This window comes from Equus quagga, chromosome 15 (assembly GCF_021613505.1).
Source record: "Equus quagga isolate Etosha38 chromosome 15, UCLA_HA_Equagga_1.0, whole genome shotgun sequence".
In the NCBI taxonomy this organism is placed as follows: Eukaryota; Metazoa; Chordata; class Mammalia; order Perissodactyla; family Equidae; genus Equus; species Equus quagga.
The window spans coordinates 36,248,639-36,268,720 of NC_060281.1; the positions used below are offsets into that span (position 1 = coordinate 36,248,639).

The following is a 20,082-nucleotide window of genomic DNA, read 5'->3' on the forward strand; positions in this document are numbered from 1 at the left end:
ATTATATTTTCCTCCTCACTATAAGCTTGTGAGTGAAGGATTTATTGTCACTATTTTACAGATGCAGCAATTGAGATGCAAAGGAGTTAAGTGACTTGCCCAAAATATCAAGCTAGTAAGTGGCAGAGGCAGGAATGAGGTCTTCTGCATATAAGATTGGTGCACTTTCCATGATACCACTTTATAACAAATGTGCCAAGTACTTTCTAATCTCCTTTGCCTTTGAATAAATAGAAGCCCTGATTGGGCTGGAGAGACTGCCTTTATGTTCAGAATAGTGCACATATGAGATCCAAGACTCTGAAGTCATTAGTTTCTCTTCTAATTTTATCCTCCTTTGTAATTTTAGGCAAACTTTTAATCTCTTGGGCCTCAGTTTTCCCAGGTGCGAAATGAAGGAATTGTACCTGATGACTACTATGGTATCTTCCAGAGGTGCAATCTATTATTCTAATCATGAAATTTGATGTCAGGCAATGTGTTAAATGATTTCAATATATTATCTCATTTAATCCTCATAAAACTCTGAAAATTAGGTATTTATACTGGATCCATGTTGCAGACGAGGAAACTAGGGCATGAAAAATATACCTTGCGTAGGGTCTTATGCACACAGGTACCAGGTAGTTTAGCCTGAATTCAATCCCATAATTAAGTAAATTTGATTTCATTTTGATAAGCTTTAAAAGAAGTTAACTATGACCATTCACAAAGATATGCTATCATTCTTCCCACTGAAAGGAACCGAGACTCCTTGGAGAAATGGCTGATTCCAGGTCTGGAACAGGAAATATACAAAATGAGACTGAAACATCTTGTCCTGCCAGAAAGCAAAAAAGCTATCAAAGACTCTTAGAGTTAGATGAAAAGGACAAAGGAGGCAAAATAAAGGGACTCCCACTGGCCAAAGATGGAATCATTTGAACATTAAAAAAATGTAATGACTGCAATTGATTAAGACTCCTTGAATGTTTTTTTAAAATCCATGAGTTCACAGTGATACTCAAAAGGAGAAAACAAATATATATATATATTAGTTATCAATTACTGCATATCAAATTACCTCAAAATTTAGAATCAAATATCAAATATTTATTATCTCAACAAGTTTCTACAGGTCAAGAATCCAACAGCAGTTTAGCTATTGGTTCTGATTCTATCACAAGATTGCAGCCAAGATGTCGACCTGTGCTGCAGTCAAGTGAAGGCTTGACTGGAGGCTGGAGGATCCACTTCTAAACTCATTCATATGGCTCTTGGCAGGAGGCTTCAGTTCTTTGCCACATGGGTCTCTCCTTACAACATGCAGCTAGCTTCCCCCAGAGTGAATGATCTGAGAAAGAGAGAGAGAGAAAGAGGGACCAAGATGGAAGCCACAGTTTCTTTTATAACCTAATATTAGAAATAACATCACTTCTGCTGTATTTAGTTGGTCACACAAACCGACCCTGGTATAATGTGGGAGGCAGGTACACAAGAGTAAGAATACTGGAAGACAGTGCCATTGATGGACATTTTGAAGGATGTCTAACACATCATTGGTCATGGCACCTGGGCCACAACTACTTACTCTGAATATTGGCAATTACATTGAAAAGTTAACTTTTATTCTGTCTTTCCTATATGAACTACATTCAGAATAACCAAACAGCCCTGAATTGATAGGTTGATGACAGGTACTCCTTCTTTGCAAAGGAATTCTAGCTCATAAATGTGAAAAAATTATTGAATTAGAAAATCACAATTTCACCATCTCTAATGAAATGGTTGATTCAGGCAAAGAACATAATGGACGAAACCACCAGATGAAAGGTTGATGGAGAACTTGACATGGAGGGATCCAACTACCAAGTGCTGAACTCATTCATCTATTCTAGCATCACAAAGAGTGGAACAATTGGACATTATATGCTTCCTGATATAAAGCAAAAAAAAGAAGTACATAGCAACGGTTAAGAATTCTTACCCATAAAGGTAAACCAAACTCTAATCAAACCTTTAGAGCTAACATCTAGTTAACAGGAAATACAAGGCTAGAGAAAAAATGAGGATGCCAGAGACAAAGCCAGTATGTGGAGCGTTCAGGACAAATGACCCAATTTGTTAAACGAGGGAAAAAGTGAAAGATGTTAGGAGAAACAGAAATAATCAAATAAAGCATGTAGACTTTAGATCTGGATTCAAAGAAGCAGCGTATTCTATATATTTACGAAAGTTTAATATGCACTCGGTGTTAGATGGTAACCGGTAATTATTTTGTTAGAAGGGATGATGACATTGTGGTTCACTTAGAAAATGCCATATTTTTTAAGAGATGCATTCTGAAGAGCATAAAATTGAAATAATATGTTTGGGTTTTGCATTAAAATAGTTCAGCAAGAAAACCGGGAGACAGATGAAACAAGTGTGGCAGAATCTTATTTATTGTTAAATCTGAGCGATGAGTATATGGGGGTTCATTATACTCTCCTCTCAACTTTTGTGTAGGCTTAAATTTTTCATAATGAATTTTTTAATTTTTGGGAAAAAGTATCCAATTATTTATTTTGTATTCTTAGCTTTAATATTTAAAAGTAACTTTTTCATATATTTATGTCACAAAATTTCTGTCCATTCCAATCAATACATCCCTCCACGACAATAACGGGTCAATATGGTAACGTTTCCGCAACCGTTTACCCTTCACAAACTTGCGCAAACTCCTAGAAGCCTCAAGCCGGAGGAGGCCAGGCGGAGAATTTCCAGGAAACTTCTCGACCAGAGAGTTGAGGGGTTTCCTAGAAAGTCACCGGAAATGATTACTGGAAGACTAGGAAGTGGAACTAGTCTAGATTTCTCTATTTTGTCATTTCTTGGGGAGAATATCGGCTGGAAGGTCTGTGGCTCGAGCCAGCGTGGGACGGGACCTCAGCTGGAGTCCCAAGCTCCTAGCGAGGCCGGAAAACTGCCTGAGAGGCGGGAGGGGAGGAGCCCGGCGCCGCCACTTACCTCACTTGAATACACCGCCTCCTTGGGGCTCCCGGGATTGCTGGCGGGGAAGGGCGGACCTTTGGAGCCGGGTCCGCTGGGAGTGGGGTCTGCTCGGGTTCCTCCCCCAGACCGGGCTTTCCCTCTGGTGTTCCTAACTCCCTTCTGCTCTTACTGCTCCAGTGGCTTACCTTTATCGTTTATTTTTCTCACCAGCATCCATTCATGCATTCATTCAACCGATTCCTAATTAGGCGCCTACCAGTGCAGGCACTATTTTAGACATTGGCAATATAGCAGTGAACAAAATAGAAAAATTCCTGCGCTCAAGAGCCTAGGAGCCTACATTTTAGTGAAGATGAGACCGACAATAAACAAGAGATATAGTATATAGGTAACTCATGCACCATTTTGGAAAGTGATAAAGTGCTACAGAAAAAAAAATAGAGGGAATGTAAAGCAAGGTAAGGCATACCTGGATTGGAAGGAGGGGGTAGGTTGCAATTTTAAATAGGGAATCTAGAGTAGGTGTCCTTGGGAAGACGATATGCAAGCAAACACTTGAAGGAGGCAAGATTATTCACCGTGCGGATAGCTTGAGGTGGAGGGAACACTGTTGCAAAGGACCTAAGATGGAAATGTGCCTAAGATGGAAAAGAAAAAATGTCTGTGTGACTGAAAAGGATTGAATGAGGCAGAGAATAGTAGGAGAGGTAATAGGCACATCCTAGAGACTTGTATGCCACTGTAAGGACTTCACCTTTTATTTTGAGATGGTTAGAAGTAATGGGCACATTCTGAAAGGCCTTGTATGTGGTTGTAGAGTAAGATGGAGCCATTGGGAGGTTTTAAGCAGACAGACGAAATGATCCAACTTAAGTTTGAAATGGACTGCTCTGATCGTTGTATAGAGAAGAGACAGACAGAAGGCAAGGATAGAAGCAGGGAGACCAGGTAGAAGGCTACTGCAATAATGGCGGGCAAGGCACGTGATGGTGGCTGGGACCAGGGTGGTAGCAGTGGAGGTTATATTCTGGATATATTAACATTTTCAATTTGTCTTCCTGTGCTCCGTCATCTCCCGCAGATACCTCAGATCTTCAGTGATTTCTTTTTGCTGTGGTCGTGTTACTTTCTTTTCTCCTCCTTTCATCGAATATGCAGGAAAACAAGGTGTGAGACCACAGCTAGCTTAATGCTGCTGATGAACCCCAAATCCAGGGCAGTATTTGACACATCAAGACAAGTAGCAGCTGCCCTGTGAGTCAGGAGAGGCCCTTTGGCTGACACCACCGAGATTAATATCCCCCAAGGGAAGCTGGCATCTACCAGAATCACTTCAAAACTCGTTGTCTGAGCAAAGCCAGAACTGACTTTGGGAGCAGGATCCAGCCAGCAGAGAAGAAACTGAGACAGCGTTGGAAGACTGGAAAAGAAAGCTGGGTAAAAAAATGCAACAGGTAAGAAGAGGAGGGTCTGCGATATATCACAAGGAGGACGAAGGACAAGTGAACCCAGGAGAGGAGGAAAGCAGTGGGAGTGGTGGTGGGCCCTGATTGACCTTTTGGAGCTCTTCTCCTTCTGGATGTTATTTTTCCTGGATGGCCTGGTGATCGTTAAATCATAAGTCAAAATTAAATTTTCTGTTATATGTTTTTCACCACAGTTTTAAAAAGTTTTTAATATAATGAACCCTTTCTAGTTCTAGAGTAATCGGATGCCATTTCTAATTTTCATTAGGTCAGCTGGAGACCGAGTCCCTGATTTTCTCTCCCCTCTTGGTATTTCTGAGAGTCAATTTCTATGGAAAAAACTTTCTAGTTGGTTGAAGCTTCCCATATATTTTTCTCCCCTCCATAACCTCCCCGAATTTATTCTGTGCCCTGCAATAGGTTGTTATGTCAGATGAGAGTCCAGGACCACCAAGCCAGCTGCTTTGGACCCCTGAAACCCAGCTCTTCCAGGAAAGAGGTGAGGCACACAGGATATTGTGGCAGGAGTCAAGGGAGCTGAGAATGGAGCAGGGGCATAGAATGCATGGGAAATGCTTCCTGGGGCCTGGAAATCTGCTTATTATTGAGCATTTATAGAATGTTCCTGTTATTTCTGTACTACACTTGGATTAGTATTGAGAGGAGCTAAATTATTCCATTTCTGCCCTCATCTTAAATTAAATTTAAAAATTATCAAACATCCATAAGAGAAGATTCTACAAAGCAATTTATCAAAGAAATTGAGTGCATTCAATCACTTATTATATGCACAACTTGATATATATGATAAATAGCGTAGCTATTTGTACATAAATATTTACACCTATAAAACTTGTGATATAATTCAGTAACTCTTACCCAACCACAGTTTTACCAATTTGTAAAATTTGAGTATATGTAATTTTATTTCTGTAGACTTTTTTGGAACCCTGAGATTTTTAATTATACTATAGGAAATATGCTGAGAAATAGAAGATAAAGCAGTGGCAAAAGAAAGAGTAACGATTTTGTCATGAAACTTTGTGAAAAGGAAAAGAATTTTATTAATTTATTTTATGATTTAGTGATTCTGGGCATTAGAAATGCTCTTTGGTGGCATATGTGAAGAGGAAAGTGAGTAAGGTTTGTATTGAAATGGCTGCTGGAGGGGGGACCCAGGAGATAGTATTTAGCAGTTCTGGAGTCATAAAATCAGACCCTGAAAAGCATAGACTTTTTGACAAAGGATTAGGCACCTGGGAACCCCAAAAGTAGGCTTCTTAATTTATATTACCGCCAAAGGAAAAAAAAGTAAAATATATTTCTAAGTTTATTATTGGGACTTCCAGAGGAGAAATCCTGAAATTTCTACTGTATAAGGATTCATAAATGAAAATTAATATTATAGAACATATGTATTACAAATTCAGGAGAGATAAAAAATAATGGGTATTGCTTAACTTGGGTGCTTATTTTATTTCATTTTTTAAATATAAAAATATATACTTTATTATGGTTCACAACTGACTGAGTCTCCCAGTGCTCTTTTTCTCAAAACATCTTGAATTGTTTTCCCATAGGTGATTTTCAGGACCATAAAGTTTACAGTTACCTAACATAATATAAATGAACTAATCTTGTCCCAGATTATATCTGTACACCACTTTAACAAATAGTTTTGTTATGGACTGAATGTTTGTGTCCACTCAAAATTCATATGTTGAAGTGCTAACCCCCAATGTGATGATATTTAGATGGGGGGCCTTTGGGAAGTAATTAGGTTTAGATAAAGTCATAGGGCTGGGGCTCCCATGATGAGACTAGTGTCTTTATAAGAAGAGGAAGAGGGGCCGCCCATGGCCGAGTGGTTAAGTTTGAGAGCTCTGCTTTGGCGGCCTAGGGTTTCCCTGGGTCGAATCCTGGGCACGACATGGCACTGCTTATCGGGCCATGCTGAGGCGGCGTCCTGCATGCCAAAGCTGGAAGGAAGGACCCACAACTAAAAATATGCAACTATCTACCGGGGAGGTTTGAGAGAAAAAGGATAAATAAAATCTTTTTAAAAAAAGAAGAAGAGAAAGAGACCAGAGCTCTCCCTCTCTCCTCCATGTGAGGACAAAGCAAGAAGGCAAGCCAGGAAGCGAGCTCTTAACAGAACCTAACCATGCTGGCACCCTGATCTCACACTTCCAGCCTCGAGAACTGTGAGAAATAAATTTCTGGCATTTAAGCCACCCAGTCTATGGTATTTTGTTATGTCAGCCTGAGTTGACTAAGATAGTTTTGTATTGTTTGAGCATGTAGGCTGTCTCCCAAGTTCATTTTTAACTTGAGGGCAGAAGCTGACCTTTCAAATTCCGAAGCTAAAAAATAAAGCTTAAGAATCATTATGTTGGTTACCAGGTGCTGAGAAGAGGGAGAAATGGAGAGTTGTTTACTGGGTATAGAGTTTCAGTTTTGCAAGATGAAAAAGTTCTGGAGATCTATTACACCACATTGTGAATATTTTTAACGCTATTGAACTGTACACTTAAAAATGGTTAAGATGGTGGATTTTATATGTTTTTTGCCACAATTTAAAAAATTTTTAATGAAATGAACACTTAAAACAAAAAAGAACCACTATAAGTTGGCAAAACTTTCCCAGTTTGTGAAGAGGATATGGTAAAAGTCCAGCTGGGATATATCTGGACGCGAGTTTGAGTTAAATAGGAGTATATTTTGTCAAAACTTCTCCAATGGTACACTTAAGACTTCTGCATTTTACTGTATGTAAATTTTACTTCAAAAACAAGAATGTAAACAAATATTGAACTCTAATTAATGATATGTGTGATAAAGTGTTTAGGGGTGAAGTATACTGATGTCATCAACTTAGTTTGAAATGCATCAGAAAATGAAATGGATGAGCCAGCACTGATGGCCTAGTGGTGAAAGTTCCATGCTCTCACCGCTTTGGCAGCCCAGGTTCAGTTTCCAGTCACAGAACCAGACCACCCATCTATCAGGAGTCATGCTGTGGCAGTGGCTCGCATAGAAGAACTAGAAGAGCTTAACAACTACAATATACAACTATGTACTGCAGCTTTGGCGAGGGGGGAAAAAGCCCTTTCAATAAATAAATAAATAAATAAATAAATAAAATGGATTATTAATAATAAGACAGATACAGGGATAATTAGATAGATATGTGATAAAGCAAATATTACAAAATGTTAATTGTAGAATATGAGTGGTGAATATATGGATGTTTACTATACAGTGCTTTCAGCTTTTCTTCATATTTAAAATGTTCATTGAAAAAAGCCCAATTGGGAGGTTTAAGCTTGTTGACGTTATAAGGAAAAGAATTGTTATGTAGCATTACAGAGCAGAACATGTACCTGCTGTCAGCTCTGTGTTATTCAGGGGGGTGGGGACTTTTTAAGACAAAGAATTATACAGTAACTTGAGTTTGTTTGTTTTTTTTTTGAGGAAGATTAGCCCTGAGCTAATTACTGCCAGTCCTCCTCTTTTTGCTGAGGAAGCCTGGCCCTGAGCTAACATCCATGTCCATCTTCCTCTACTTTATATGTAGGATGCCTACCACAGCATGGTGTGCCAAGTGGTGCCATGTTCACACCCAGGATCCAAACCAGCGAACCCCAGGCCCCCGAGAAGCAGAACATGCACACTTAACTACTGTGCCACCAGGCCAGCCCTGTAACTTGAGTTTTTACAGTGAGATAGTGGGAAAACTGAGTGGTATCCACAGTGATTGAAACACAGCCCTGGTCTTAGTTAAAAGCTAAGAGTAGCCTAGACCAGAGAAGAGTCTTCTCTGGAAATGTCTATGGGAAGAAGCCAGTTTGCTCCTAAACTGAGTTTTGGTAAAATTGGAATGACAGTTTTGGGGGCCTAAGGCCAAGGGGTGATCCAAGCATCTTACCATAGGTGACTGACCCCATTCAAGCTTGGACTTGGGGGAGTGGTAATGAATGATCAAGAAAGATAAGTCACCATAAACACTGAAGCTACAGAAGGGTTGAGCTGGCCTGCAAGGAATGAAATAGGACCCCATTAATTAGTAATGTGAAGCTGTACTTCTCACTCAATCCATATGGATTATACCTAGACACTTGGACTCTCTGAGAAAGTTTCTCTTGCATTTTAAAAAGCTGTGTGTGCTGTTATACGTTGGTATAGGGAGGATAGCTTACTGTTAGGAAATTAATAGGAGAAAGAATCACAGGGGGAAAGTGATTCTTCTCTAATAAGAACAAGGAAAAAATTTTTTCTGATAAACTAATTGGACGTAGACGAGCCATTAAGTTACCTAAAGAAATAAGCTTTGGGCTTATCCCTGGATATTTCTGTTTCACACCTCCCCTCCTTTCCTTTCCCCCCATACCCACCCCAAGTCTCTTTGGAGGAAATGACTTCAAAATTCAAGTACAGGAAGAAAGGTTATCATCCAAGCTGGTGGTCAGTGATTTGAGCCTTTTGGGGAGGGAATAAGGTTATTCTCAGGTAAAGAGGGACCAGAGAAAAACATATAGTAGGTGAGAGAGGAAGAATACAGTTACACTTGGTTTGGCTGCTGTGCCAGGCCTGATGCCTAAAACTGGAAACTGAGACTGGAGAAATAATGGAAAAGGAGGATACTGTAAGGCAGTAGACTTAACCTCTAAGTTAGAGCTCAAGAAGCTTCTACATTTGAGGAAGAGAGGATGAAAGTGAAAGTTTTCATTAATAATATGCTGAATTGACTCTCTGTTTATTTCTCCTCTCTCAGCTCTACCAACTACTCAATGTCCTTCCTTTGGTAAACATGAAAGCCAAGGAAACCTGCCAGGAGCAAATATCACACTGGTGAGCCAGGCCCAAGTGAACTGAGGCCCCCTCCATCCTTCCTGGAAATATTTCACTGCCTCCTAAATTATGACCTTATTTTCACTGCATTCCCTGGCTGTGAAACTCCCAAATCCAGATGCTGCCTCTCATAAGGATCATTTTGTTGGATGACAAACTTTTTGATTTGTTTCCTCTTTCATTATTTTTCACTTTTGATAGCCTGTGCTCCCTTTCATCTCATCCCCAGATATATACCAAATAGTAACAGCCTTTCACTTCTGTAAACCTTCTCCCTACAAATTCCTTTCTTCTGCCTCTGTTTCCTGAGAGAACTATGGGGTCTTCTCCGGGACAGCAGGACATATTTTTTCAGGAGTCAGTGAAATTTGAGGATGTAGCTGTGAACTTCAGTAGCGGAGAGTGGCAGTGTCTGACCCATGCTCAAAGGCACCTCTATAAAGATGTGATGCTGGAAAATTATGGGAACATGGTATCACTTGGTAAGGACTTTCCCTGCATTTGGCTTAGTACTTTCTCCCTCCATTTTTTTTAATTGCTTTATTTATTGATGTATATGGGGTCTCATATTGAAAGTCAGAGCCCTCATTCTTTATCATCAGGATCGTCCCTCAAAATTAGAATTTTGAGTTGCCTCTGTTACATGGCAAGATAATTTTCTGGCTAACCTAGTTGCTGTTTTCTGATTCTCTGGGATGAGACTTTGCCTGGGAAAAAGGAGACACTTAGCTTCTGTTCTCCCTGGATTCTTGCCTCCTCATGCCTCTTATTTTCCATTAGGTGTTGTGTATTTAGTTCCTTGTCACGATCTCTGTCCTAGCAGCCCAAAATAGATGGCCTCCCTGTGCATGCTCCCATGCTCCAAAATAAAGCAGAGAAATACAACCAAATGATTATTTCCCAGAGTCTTTTTCTTTGCCCTTTTGATTATGACTTTTCTGAGAAAGTCCCTAAACCTATTCATTTGCATTTTACCAGACCCCTGAATAAACCCTTCTCTCTACCTAAATGAACACTGCATTCCTGTTTCCATATGCAAACAGAGGGGTCAGGGCAAGTGTTAGGACAGTTCCATGTTGCTCTGCACACTGTCTTATTCCTTCTGTACAACCAGGATTTCCATTTCCTAAACCTCCTTTGATCTCCCATCTGGAGCGAGAGGCAGAGCCCTGCGTTCAGGATCTGCAGGACAGCGAGTTCCTGAGCTGCTCCTACCCAGGTGAGTGATGGAGAAGCTTTCAGTCTCCTCCTCTCTTCCATGTGACAAAATGGTTGTAGAATGTTCTTAGTGGTGGGGCATCTATCTTCAAGGGCTCAGAAGAAAACCCATTCAGGAAACCTTAAGGAAGAGGAAAAAAACAGCAAGCTGGGCAGTTATTCAGTCATTATCTAATTGGTTCTTTGCACCTATCTAATAGGCTTTTTGCAGTTTGGTTCTCAAAAACAGTTCAGACAATTCATCTCCTGTCTGTATATCAGTTACTCCAGTGCTCAGAGAAGATTACTTTTTTGCCTCCAGGTCTTTTTTTCCAGCATTTTGAGTCCTGGACCCTTCACCCTTGCCTTTTCCATTCTTTCTCATTGTGAAGTTAGTTTCTTTTGTGGCTTCAGCTCTGAGCTCTGATGCACGTGCCTGCCACATTGATAACGCTAACCCTCACCTCTTTCCTGGGCAGCAGTCTCATGTTTCTAACTCCTGGTTTTTATTTGGATATCCCCTTGTCATCTGGAAAGCAACATATATAAGTCAAACCCCTCTCTCCTCACAGGCTGTCTCTTCATTAACTCTCCCTACTTCTGTATCTGGTTCTACCTTTTTCTCACTTTGCCTTTCTGTTCTGCCTGACCCTCTTGTCTAGTCAGTTGTGAAATATTATCAGTTCTTCATTCAAACCATTTTCTGTATTTGTCCTCCAAAAAAATCGTTCTTTGTTTATAGGCCAACTCCAGCTACCCTATCATAATATCTACCTTTCCTTTCTTCCTCCCTTCCTTCCATCCATCAGACATTTATTGACAAATTATTGTACAACAGGCACTATACAAGGTACTAGAGATATAGAATCAAGTAAAATATAGACCCTCACCTCCAGAAGCTTATTTTCTGGTGGGGAAGTCAGGGAAGTAAATAAGCGATTGTGTAGTACATTATGGTGAAATTTACAGAGATACGTAGATAGAGATATGTACCTGGTATATACAAACATAGAAGAGAAGCATCTAAATCTGACCTGGGGACGAAAAGACTGCAGAAGGAATGACAACTGAACTAAGTTATGTGGAATAAGTGAGATCATTTAGTTGAAGGAGGGGAGAGGCATTCCAGGCAGAGGGAATAGCACGTAAGTATTAAGGAGTAAAAGAATATGAACTGTGAATAGTTCAGTACGACCAGAGTAAAGGACTTGGGGTAGCCTGTGGGGAAAGCACAGGAGCAGCAGACAGGGCAAAGATCATGATTGAAGGAGTTTTTGATAAACTATAGACCTTGAACTTTATTCTTCTAATAACAGCTAAGATTGATCAAGTACCTACTTCAGTGTTGCAAGTGCTTTACGTACATTGACTCATTTAATTATCATGAGTAGTCTAGATCCCATTTAATAGATAAAGCAACTCTGAGGCACAGAGAGAAGGTACATCATCCTCCAAGTTTGCATAGCTGTTAGAGTCAGAGCTGAGATTTGAACCCAGGCAGCCTTACTCCAGAGCTGGGTCTCTTGACTGTAGGCTTTACTTCCTTTCTGTCCGGTTAACTATGGAGTGCCATTGAAGTATTTTAAGCTAATCAGTGACATGATTAGATTTGATCTTTAGAAAGAATAATGTGGAAGCAGTGTAGAGGATGGATTAGAGGGCAGCCAGACTAAAGGACATTTGGGGGATATTGAAGTTAGCTAGTGAGGATGCACTGGCAGTACCAATGAAGAGGAAGGCATAGAGCTAAGAGATAATAAGAGATGGACTTGGACTCTTTAGTTGCCAACAGTGGGAATGAACTCAAGCGAGCATAAGCAAAAGAACAGGAATTTATTTATTATTCAGGGTGTGTCATGGAACCTAAGGGCAGTAGATACATCAGGCTTAAGAAGGGTCTGGAATGCCATCAGGCCCGTCTCTCCAGCTGTCTTCTCTGCTACTCTGTGCTACTCTTTCTTGACAGATTCCCCTTCTCTGCTTCTCAGTCCAAATGGAAGAACATTCCCTCCCTTATACAATATGCCATCCCACCACCACTGGTTCCAAAATTTAGTTTCTAATGCTCTAGCTATCGTCAAAGCCTGGCCTTACCTGCTCTCACATCACAATTCCAAAGTCCAAGAAGAGAGAATCTGGCCTCGTTTGGGTCAGGTGTTGCCCAGATCTAATCTGCCCTATCCAGATGGGCAGAGTTACTCTGCAGAAATATGGCTCTCCAGGGCGCACTTGGAGCAAAGCAGACAGATCCTAAAGGGGGACTGCACTGGCACTTCAGCACCCCCTCTACAGCTCACTTCACAGGTGGAATTTGTAAAATGTTAACTGCATAAATATGAAGAGTTGAAGATGATTTCCAGTTTTCTGTCTTAGGTGACAAGGTGTATGAAGTTGCCATTCACTAAACTAGGAAATTCTAGAGGATGAGTAGATTTGTAAAGATTTTTGTAAAGTTCACTGCGTTTGAAATATCATAGTACTTTTCATTATTTCAACCTATCTCGACCTTTGCCATAACGTTAGCAATTTTTCTGGCATAGGAAAGTCATTTACTCTCGAACAGCTTAACATTGCCTCACCTCTCCCATCTCACGTATTTCCTTTTCTCTGAACACTGACATTTTTATTTTCTTGTTTAAGTATCAACTGACAAGTCATGGCCTGAGAATGAGAAGGCAAGTTCGGAACAAGAAATTTTTGACAATGAAGAAGTCTGCTTGGTGAAATTTAAAAGTCTCCTAAAAGTTGTTTCCCAGGATCCTCAGGTTGGAGAATTTTGTTTACAAGATATCAAATTAGAGAGTCAATGGGAAGTGCCTATGAAGGAGAAACTGAGAGAAGAGAAAGAAAGCTGTGAGAAAGTGACCTTCAAGAAAGGAAAGAATCAGAAGATACTTAGAAAAAGCTTCAATCCAAACTCCAAATATATTCCATATAATAGAGTTCTTATAGGACAGAAACTCCATGAATGTGCCAAATGTGGCAAAAAATGCAGTTGGCTTTCTGACCTAATTCTCCATGAGCGAATTCACTCTGGTGAGAAACCTTATGTGTGTAACGAATGTGGGAAAGCATTTAAGACCAAAAATCAGCTTTCTATGCACCAGATAATCCACACAGGGGAGAAACCCTTTAACTGTACCCAGTGTGGGAAGGTCTTCAGTAGTAGATCAGCTCTTTGCCGACATAAAAAAACCCACAATGGAGAGAAGCCTCACGGATGCAGTGACTGTGGGAAGGCCTTCAAGACCAGGAACCGTCTCAGTATGCATCAGATAATCCACACTGGGGAGAAGCCTTATGAATGTAATGACTGTGGGAAGGCTTTCCAGTTCAAGCATTCCCTTACCATCCATGGCAGAATCCACACTGGGGAGAAACCATATGAATGTGAGGAGTGTGGGAAGGCCTTCAGTGGGCGTTCAGACCTCACCAAACACACAAGAATCCACACTGGAGAGCGACCTTATGAGTGCAATGAGTGTGGGAGGGCCTTCAGCCGGAGCTCAGACCTAAGCAAACACAAAAGAATCCACACCCAGAAGAAACACTATGGGTGCCCTCAGTGTGGAAAAGCCTTCAGCAGCAAGGCAGAGCTCACCAAGCATAGAAGAATCCACACTGAAGAGAAGCCTTACAGGTGTAAGGAGTGTGGGAAAGCATTTCGTCATAACTGTAAACGCAGGGCTCACGAAAGAGAACACACTGGAGAGAAGCCCTATCAGTGCGGGGATTGTGGGAAAACTTTCCAGGATCGGCATTGCCTTACCATCCATCAAAGAATCCACACTGGAGAGAAACCTTATAAATGTCCAGAGTGTGGTAGAGCTTTCAGTGGGAAGTCAAACTTGACTAATCATCAAAGAATCCACACTGGAGAGAAACCTTACAGATGTGAGGTGTGTGGGAAGGCCTTTCATCAGAGTTCAGTCCTGAGACAGCACAAAAGAATCCACACTGGTGAGAAGCCATATACCTGCGGTGAGTGTGGCACGTCTTTCCGTCAGTGCTCAGCACTAATTGGACATAAGCGAGTTCATACTGGGGAGAAACCTTACGAATGTGAGGAGTGTGGAAAAGCTTTCAGAGTGAGCTCAAATCTTACTGGACATAAGAAAAGAAAACACAGAGCATGGAGAACCCACAAACTTGATGAGAGTGGGAAATCCTTCTCTCCACTAACTGTTTCTCAGACCTTTTCAGTAGTCAATATTTTGACCACCAATGCCTGAGTAATGATTCTGGTGTTTACACTTTCCCATTTCTCCTCCTTCCTCTCAGACTGTCCTTGCCTCCTGATTCCCTGACCCCTAATTGTGAGATCAAACAGCCTTTGTCCTTGACCTTCCTATTCAGTGTTTCTTCAGTGAGTAACTCACTTCCAAGGCTTTGTCTGTCAATCATAATATTAAATACTTACCAGTGCTTGCCACGTGCCAGGCACTATTCTAAGGGCTTTACACTTTTAACATTAAATCTATACAGCCTCCTTATGGGATGAGAAAATTGCATAAAAAGATTAAGAAACCTGCTCAAGATCACTTAACTAGTAAATTCTGCAAAAATGCCCCCTGAACGCTCAGACTTATTTGGGCAATTTCCGTGTGCCTGCACCACATCTTTTGGATGTGAAACTATACCTCAGTTCAGCACAGAACATTTTTTTAATTGATAAACATTCATCATTTTTAGCATAGTTTTTTTTAATGTAAAGCCTGAATGGTACTTCTTCATGTGGAATCAGGATTGCTGAGGTTCAGGGGGAAAGAGAGGCAGGGCAAGGACATTTTTAAAAATTACAGATAAGTAGAAGTCAGCTCTATGCTGTGTTGATTTCTTAAATATTTGCTATGTGTGTTTGCATGACATATAAAATGCTCTTTCAAATGTATTAGTAAATTTATATCCTTCTTTTGAAGTCTTTCAGTGTCTCTTAACATCCATCCTTTCTCTCTCAAATGTTATAGGTCCTTCGAACAGAATTACCATAAATACCCACATACAGTAAGGCTGTTAAAAGAGAAATTGAAAATCCTGGAAGAGGTTGCAAATGTGTCATCTTAATTAACATAATGACTATAACTGAGAATTAAATTTAGTTCTGAGATCCCTGGCTGGTAAAGAAAGATATGAGCTGGGTTAATCAGCATTTCTCAAAGGTGTTTTACAGGTTAATGTTTCTTTAAGATAATAAGTTTGGGAAATGCTGGCTAGGTGAGTTTTTTAATTCCCTTAAAGACTTCTCAGGGCTTGTAAGATGCTAATGTCCTTTCTGAATCTTAAAGGAGCTATAAAAGCATTACTTTCCAAAAGTAATTGACCACAGAATCCTGTTTAGTTGAGCATCTTTGTGGACCCTTGTTTCATAGAAAACATTTTGGGAAGTGGTTACACATCATCTAAAAATGAAGGGCAAGGAGTCTAAGAGATGCAATTTTCTAGGAACAAATTCCAAAGGGAATTACATGGTTTAGTATTCAAAAGATGGATTAAGACATTGTTCCTTAGGTTCAATTTCTACAGGAAATTAGAGCATATTCTTTACATAGCTATTTCTTACATGGTTTGTCGATGAAAGCATTTAGGACATAACTCAGTGAAATTGTTTCTCTGGAGGATGAAACTGGATATGTGGCTTTCAGATGATACATGACTTAAGGAAAGAGTTTAGGATGTGTCTGGAGAATTGGTAGTGGTTTTCCAATCCTTTTAGTGTTTCAGGACCCCTTATTTGATGATCAACACATTTCACCGACACCCTCTCTTATACATGCACACGACAGTAGTTGTACTTTAACTCTTGATGACAAAATGTTGCCATGCTCTTCTAGAGAATCTGAGGTTTTGTTAATCACAAATGTATATGCTTTTGGAAAATGTATATACATGTTCAGGATGTTTATTTCGCTCACAGGCTATGATGCGCGTTTGGATTTTGGACTCCTAAGTCCTCAGCCCAACTTGAGAACCCTATAGTGCATCCCTTCATATCACTTCTTCAGTCAGTTTTAACAGAATCTGGCAAGGTGCGATACCAGTTTAAATTCTGGACCATCCTGGAGTGTTGATGTTTTGTATTGCTGATTGGAGCGGCCTATTCTTCAGATCCCAGTGAACTGGAGGGGTAACAAGCCTGACATCCTGTTGTGAAAGTTGAGATGCCTTTGTATTGAGCCCAAATAGAATACTTTTAGACTCCAGTGGTGTAAATTGATACAACCACTTTGGAAAACAGATATTATCCTGTAAAGTTGGACTTTATCCTACAACCAAATAATTCCATTCCTAGGTGTATATCCTGAGAAGCTCTTCCACATAAGCACCGAGATTTACCTACACAGATTTTCAGAGCATAATTGTTCATAATAGTAAAAACCAAAAAACAACCCAAATGTTCATCAACACTAAATAGAAAAACAAATTTTGCCATATTTAGATAATGGAATAGTATACAGCAGTGAACATGAATGAACTATAGCTATAACCAATAAGATGGATAATTAGTAGAAATTTCATGTTGAGTGGAAAAAGTGAGTCTCAGAAGACAACATACAGTTTGGTACCATTTTTATGAAGTTCGCAAACAAGCAAGACAAAATAATACATTGATTAGTGATTTATTTATAGGTGTAAATTATTTAAGTAAAGGAATGATAGACACAGACTTTAGGATAGTGGTTCCCTCTGACAGCGAGTCAGAGTGATGGGACAGGAGAGAAGCACATAAGTTGATGCAAATGTCTTAGTAATATTCTAGCCCAGAACTGTCCAACAGAAATACAATGCCAGCCACATATATAATTTCAAATTTCCTCATTAAAAAAGTAAAATTAGTGAAATTAATTTTAATAATGTATTTTATATATGGCCCAGTATATTCAAAATACCATTTCAACATATAATCAAAAATATATTAATGAAGTATTTTATTTTTTCGTGCTAAGTCTTTAAAATCCAGTGTGTATTTCATTTACAGCACATCTCAGTTTGTACACTAAATTTCTATTAGAAATACTGTCCTTGAATTTCATAAAACATATAGTTGAAAAAAATCAATTCATAAAGCCAAGTTGTCCCAAACATATTAAAAGTTTTCCAGTAACAGAATGGAGAATCCTCTTTTATTTATTTATTTATTTTCTGCTTTATCTCCCCAAATACCCCTGGTACATAGTTGTATATCTTAGTTGCAGGTCCTTCTAGTTGTGGAAGAATCCTCTTTTAAATTTAAATTTGCACTAATTAGAATTAACAATTCAGTTCTCAGTCACATTAGCCACATTGAAGTGCTGAATAGCCACACGTGGCAAGTGGCTCTGTATTGGATGGTGTAATTCTAGATCTTGAGTGATGTGTTGAAAATTGTTCATTTTAATGTTATGCTTCAAAACTTGCTGCATATCTTTTTGAATGTATAAAATATAATAAAAGGAAACAACAAAATCTAGAGAAGCAATCCAGGGATCCCAATTAGTGGAAGTTCCAAAAGAATAAGAACATAAAAACAAACAGTAGGAAATTATCAAAATAATCATATAAGAAAATTTGCCAGAAAGTAAAATTAGTTCCTAGAGGGAAAGTCCTGCCAAGCACACAGTTCACTGAATGACATAACATCTACACCGAAACACATCAATGAGAAATTGCAAAATACTGTGCATAAAAGAAATTACAAATACTGTGGATAAAAGAAAGATCCCCAAAGTTTTCAGACAAAACAAAATCAAATACAAAGGACAAATAGAGTAGAATCGAAATAATCAAAAATAGCACTTGGAGATGATAGACAATGCAGTAATGCCTTCAAAATCCTAAGGGAAAATTATTTTTAACTTAGATTTCTATATCTAATCAAATGATTAACCATGTATGAGGTAAAGACATTTTAAAGACATGGAAGATCTCACATGCATATTTTATCATATGCTCCACCCAAACAAATGAGTAAAATCAAGAAGAAAAAAAGAGAAATGGGATCCAAGAAGTAGACTTTACAGCAGAGGAAGGAAGCCAAGGTAAGCCCCTGATTCTAGCTATGCAGCAATCAGTCCGGACTGGAGAACTCTGGAAGTTCTCCAGGGAAGAATATTAACTAGTGCATTTGACGAGTTAGAAAGAAGTATTTAGGAGTTTCACAGTTATGTTGGAGAATTAGGAATAATGTGTTATAGTGACAGAAAACTAATCACATGAAAAGATAAGGCAACTAATAAATTTAATGTGATCAAAGTTTACAAAAAAGAAAATATCATCATAGTATGGTACATGTCTCAGTACAAAAAAAATACTTTGTACTGAGAGGATGGCAGATGAGAATCAGTTGTGGGATAATGAGTCAATTCTCAAATTCCAAAATAGAAAGAAAAGACAGTGTCTAAAAGGATAGATAAGGAAATAGCAGTAGCAGTATGTTATTTTAGCTGAAACTTACTTTATGCACTCATAGTGTCCTCTATTTGTCCTTTTACGCATTGTAATCCTGAAGTTTGAATTGCAACTCACACATAAGTGGTAACAATTTAAACATCAAAGTGTAAAAGGGAAAATAGTAGTTTCTGTAATCTTTTCTCTGCCTGTTGACAACATGTAACCATCAAGAACTGTGAACAGTCTGATAGTTTACTGCATTTGTAAGGTAATACACCAGACTGCCACAGTTTCAAGGTTGCTGCTGGAAGACCTGGGGCAGAGATGTAAGGGAAGCAAAATTTTACCTCTGTTCTCTTAGAGTTTTCAGCTGGGCCTGACATAAGACAGATGAACAGGAGAAAAGCATACAAATTTATTTAATACATGTTTTACACAACATGGGAACCCTCATAAGGACATGAAGACCCAAAGAAGTGGCAAAACTGAAATGCTTTTACACTAAGCTGAAAAAAGAGAGGCAACAGTGGGAAAGTAACTAAAATAGATGGGGAGGTTAAAGGAAGATAAGAATTATTTTAACATGGTTTGCACAGAATTCTCTCAAGTTCAACTCTCTGTGCTTAATGATAAGAATATTACTTTCCTCTTGGTATAGAGAGGACATCCTCCAGAGTGCCCTCTTTGCACCTGTTTTAGTGCTTTTAGCTCAAAATAATCCTTATGCCAAAGTGGCATATTCTGCCACCCTTCCAAGACAAAGGACATTTCATTTCTCACAGCAATAGCAGGAGCCAGATTATCAGCCTTTGTGCAGCTTCCTCAAGTACCAATTCCCACAAGGGTGACTCAGATGGGCCTAGATGGATGCCTGCACACAGAGTGGGTAGCATTGCAGGAGAGGATCCCTGAGTGGAGGGAACTCAGCAGGAATGCCTGTCCTTTGATCCAGATGGAGAGGCTATCTCTATCTTCCAAGGCTGTTTTTATATAAAAATCTTTGAGGGGCCTGCCCGGTGGCATAGCATTTAAATTCACGTGCTCCACTTGTGCAGCCCAGGTTCACCGGTTTGGATCCCTGGCGCAGACCTACGCATTGCTTATCAAGCCATGCTGTGGCAGGCATCTCACATATAAAGTAGAGGAAGATGGGCACAGATGTTAGCTCCAGCCAATCTTCCTCAGCAAAAAGAGGAGGATTGGTGGGGAATGTTAGCTCAGGGCTAAT

At 39.5% G+C, this 20,082-nt stretch overlaps 1 protein-coding gene across 1 annotated transcript; it reads left to right on the plus strand.

The window, feature by feature from the left end:
* Nucleotides 1–2,876: 2,876 nt before the first annotated feature.
* On the plus strand, nt 2,877–15,546 carry ZNF311 (zinc finger protein 311). The gene is made up of 7 exons (XM_046638696.1): nt 2,877–3,431; nt 4,055–4,427; nt 4,860–4,938; nt 9,214–9,290; nt 9,646–9,772; nt 10,405–10,509; nt 13,128–15,546. The coding sequence occupies exons 2-7, from the start codon at nt 4,419–4,421 to the stop codon at nt 14,717–14,719; spliced, it is 1,989 nt and encodes a 662-aa protein (XP_046494652.1). The 5' UTR covers nt 2,877–3,431; nt 4,055–4,418; the 3' UTR covers nt 14,720–15,546.
* The last annotated feature ends 4,536 nt before the right edge of the window (nt 15,547–20,082 follow it).

Excerpts from the sequence above, each read along its gene's own strand:
- ZNF311 (XM_046638696.1), top strand. Across the intron at positions 9,291-9,645 it reads CAGGAGCAAATATCACACTG|GAGTCAGTGAAATTTGAGGA; the intron begins GTGAGCCAGGCC and ends ATATTTTTTCAG. Across the intron at positions 9,773-10,404 it reads TGGGAACATGGTATCACTTG|GATTTCCATTTCCTAAACCT; the intron begins GTAAGGACTTTC and ends CTGTACAACCAG.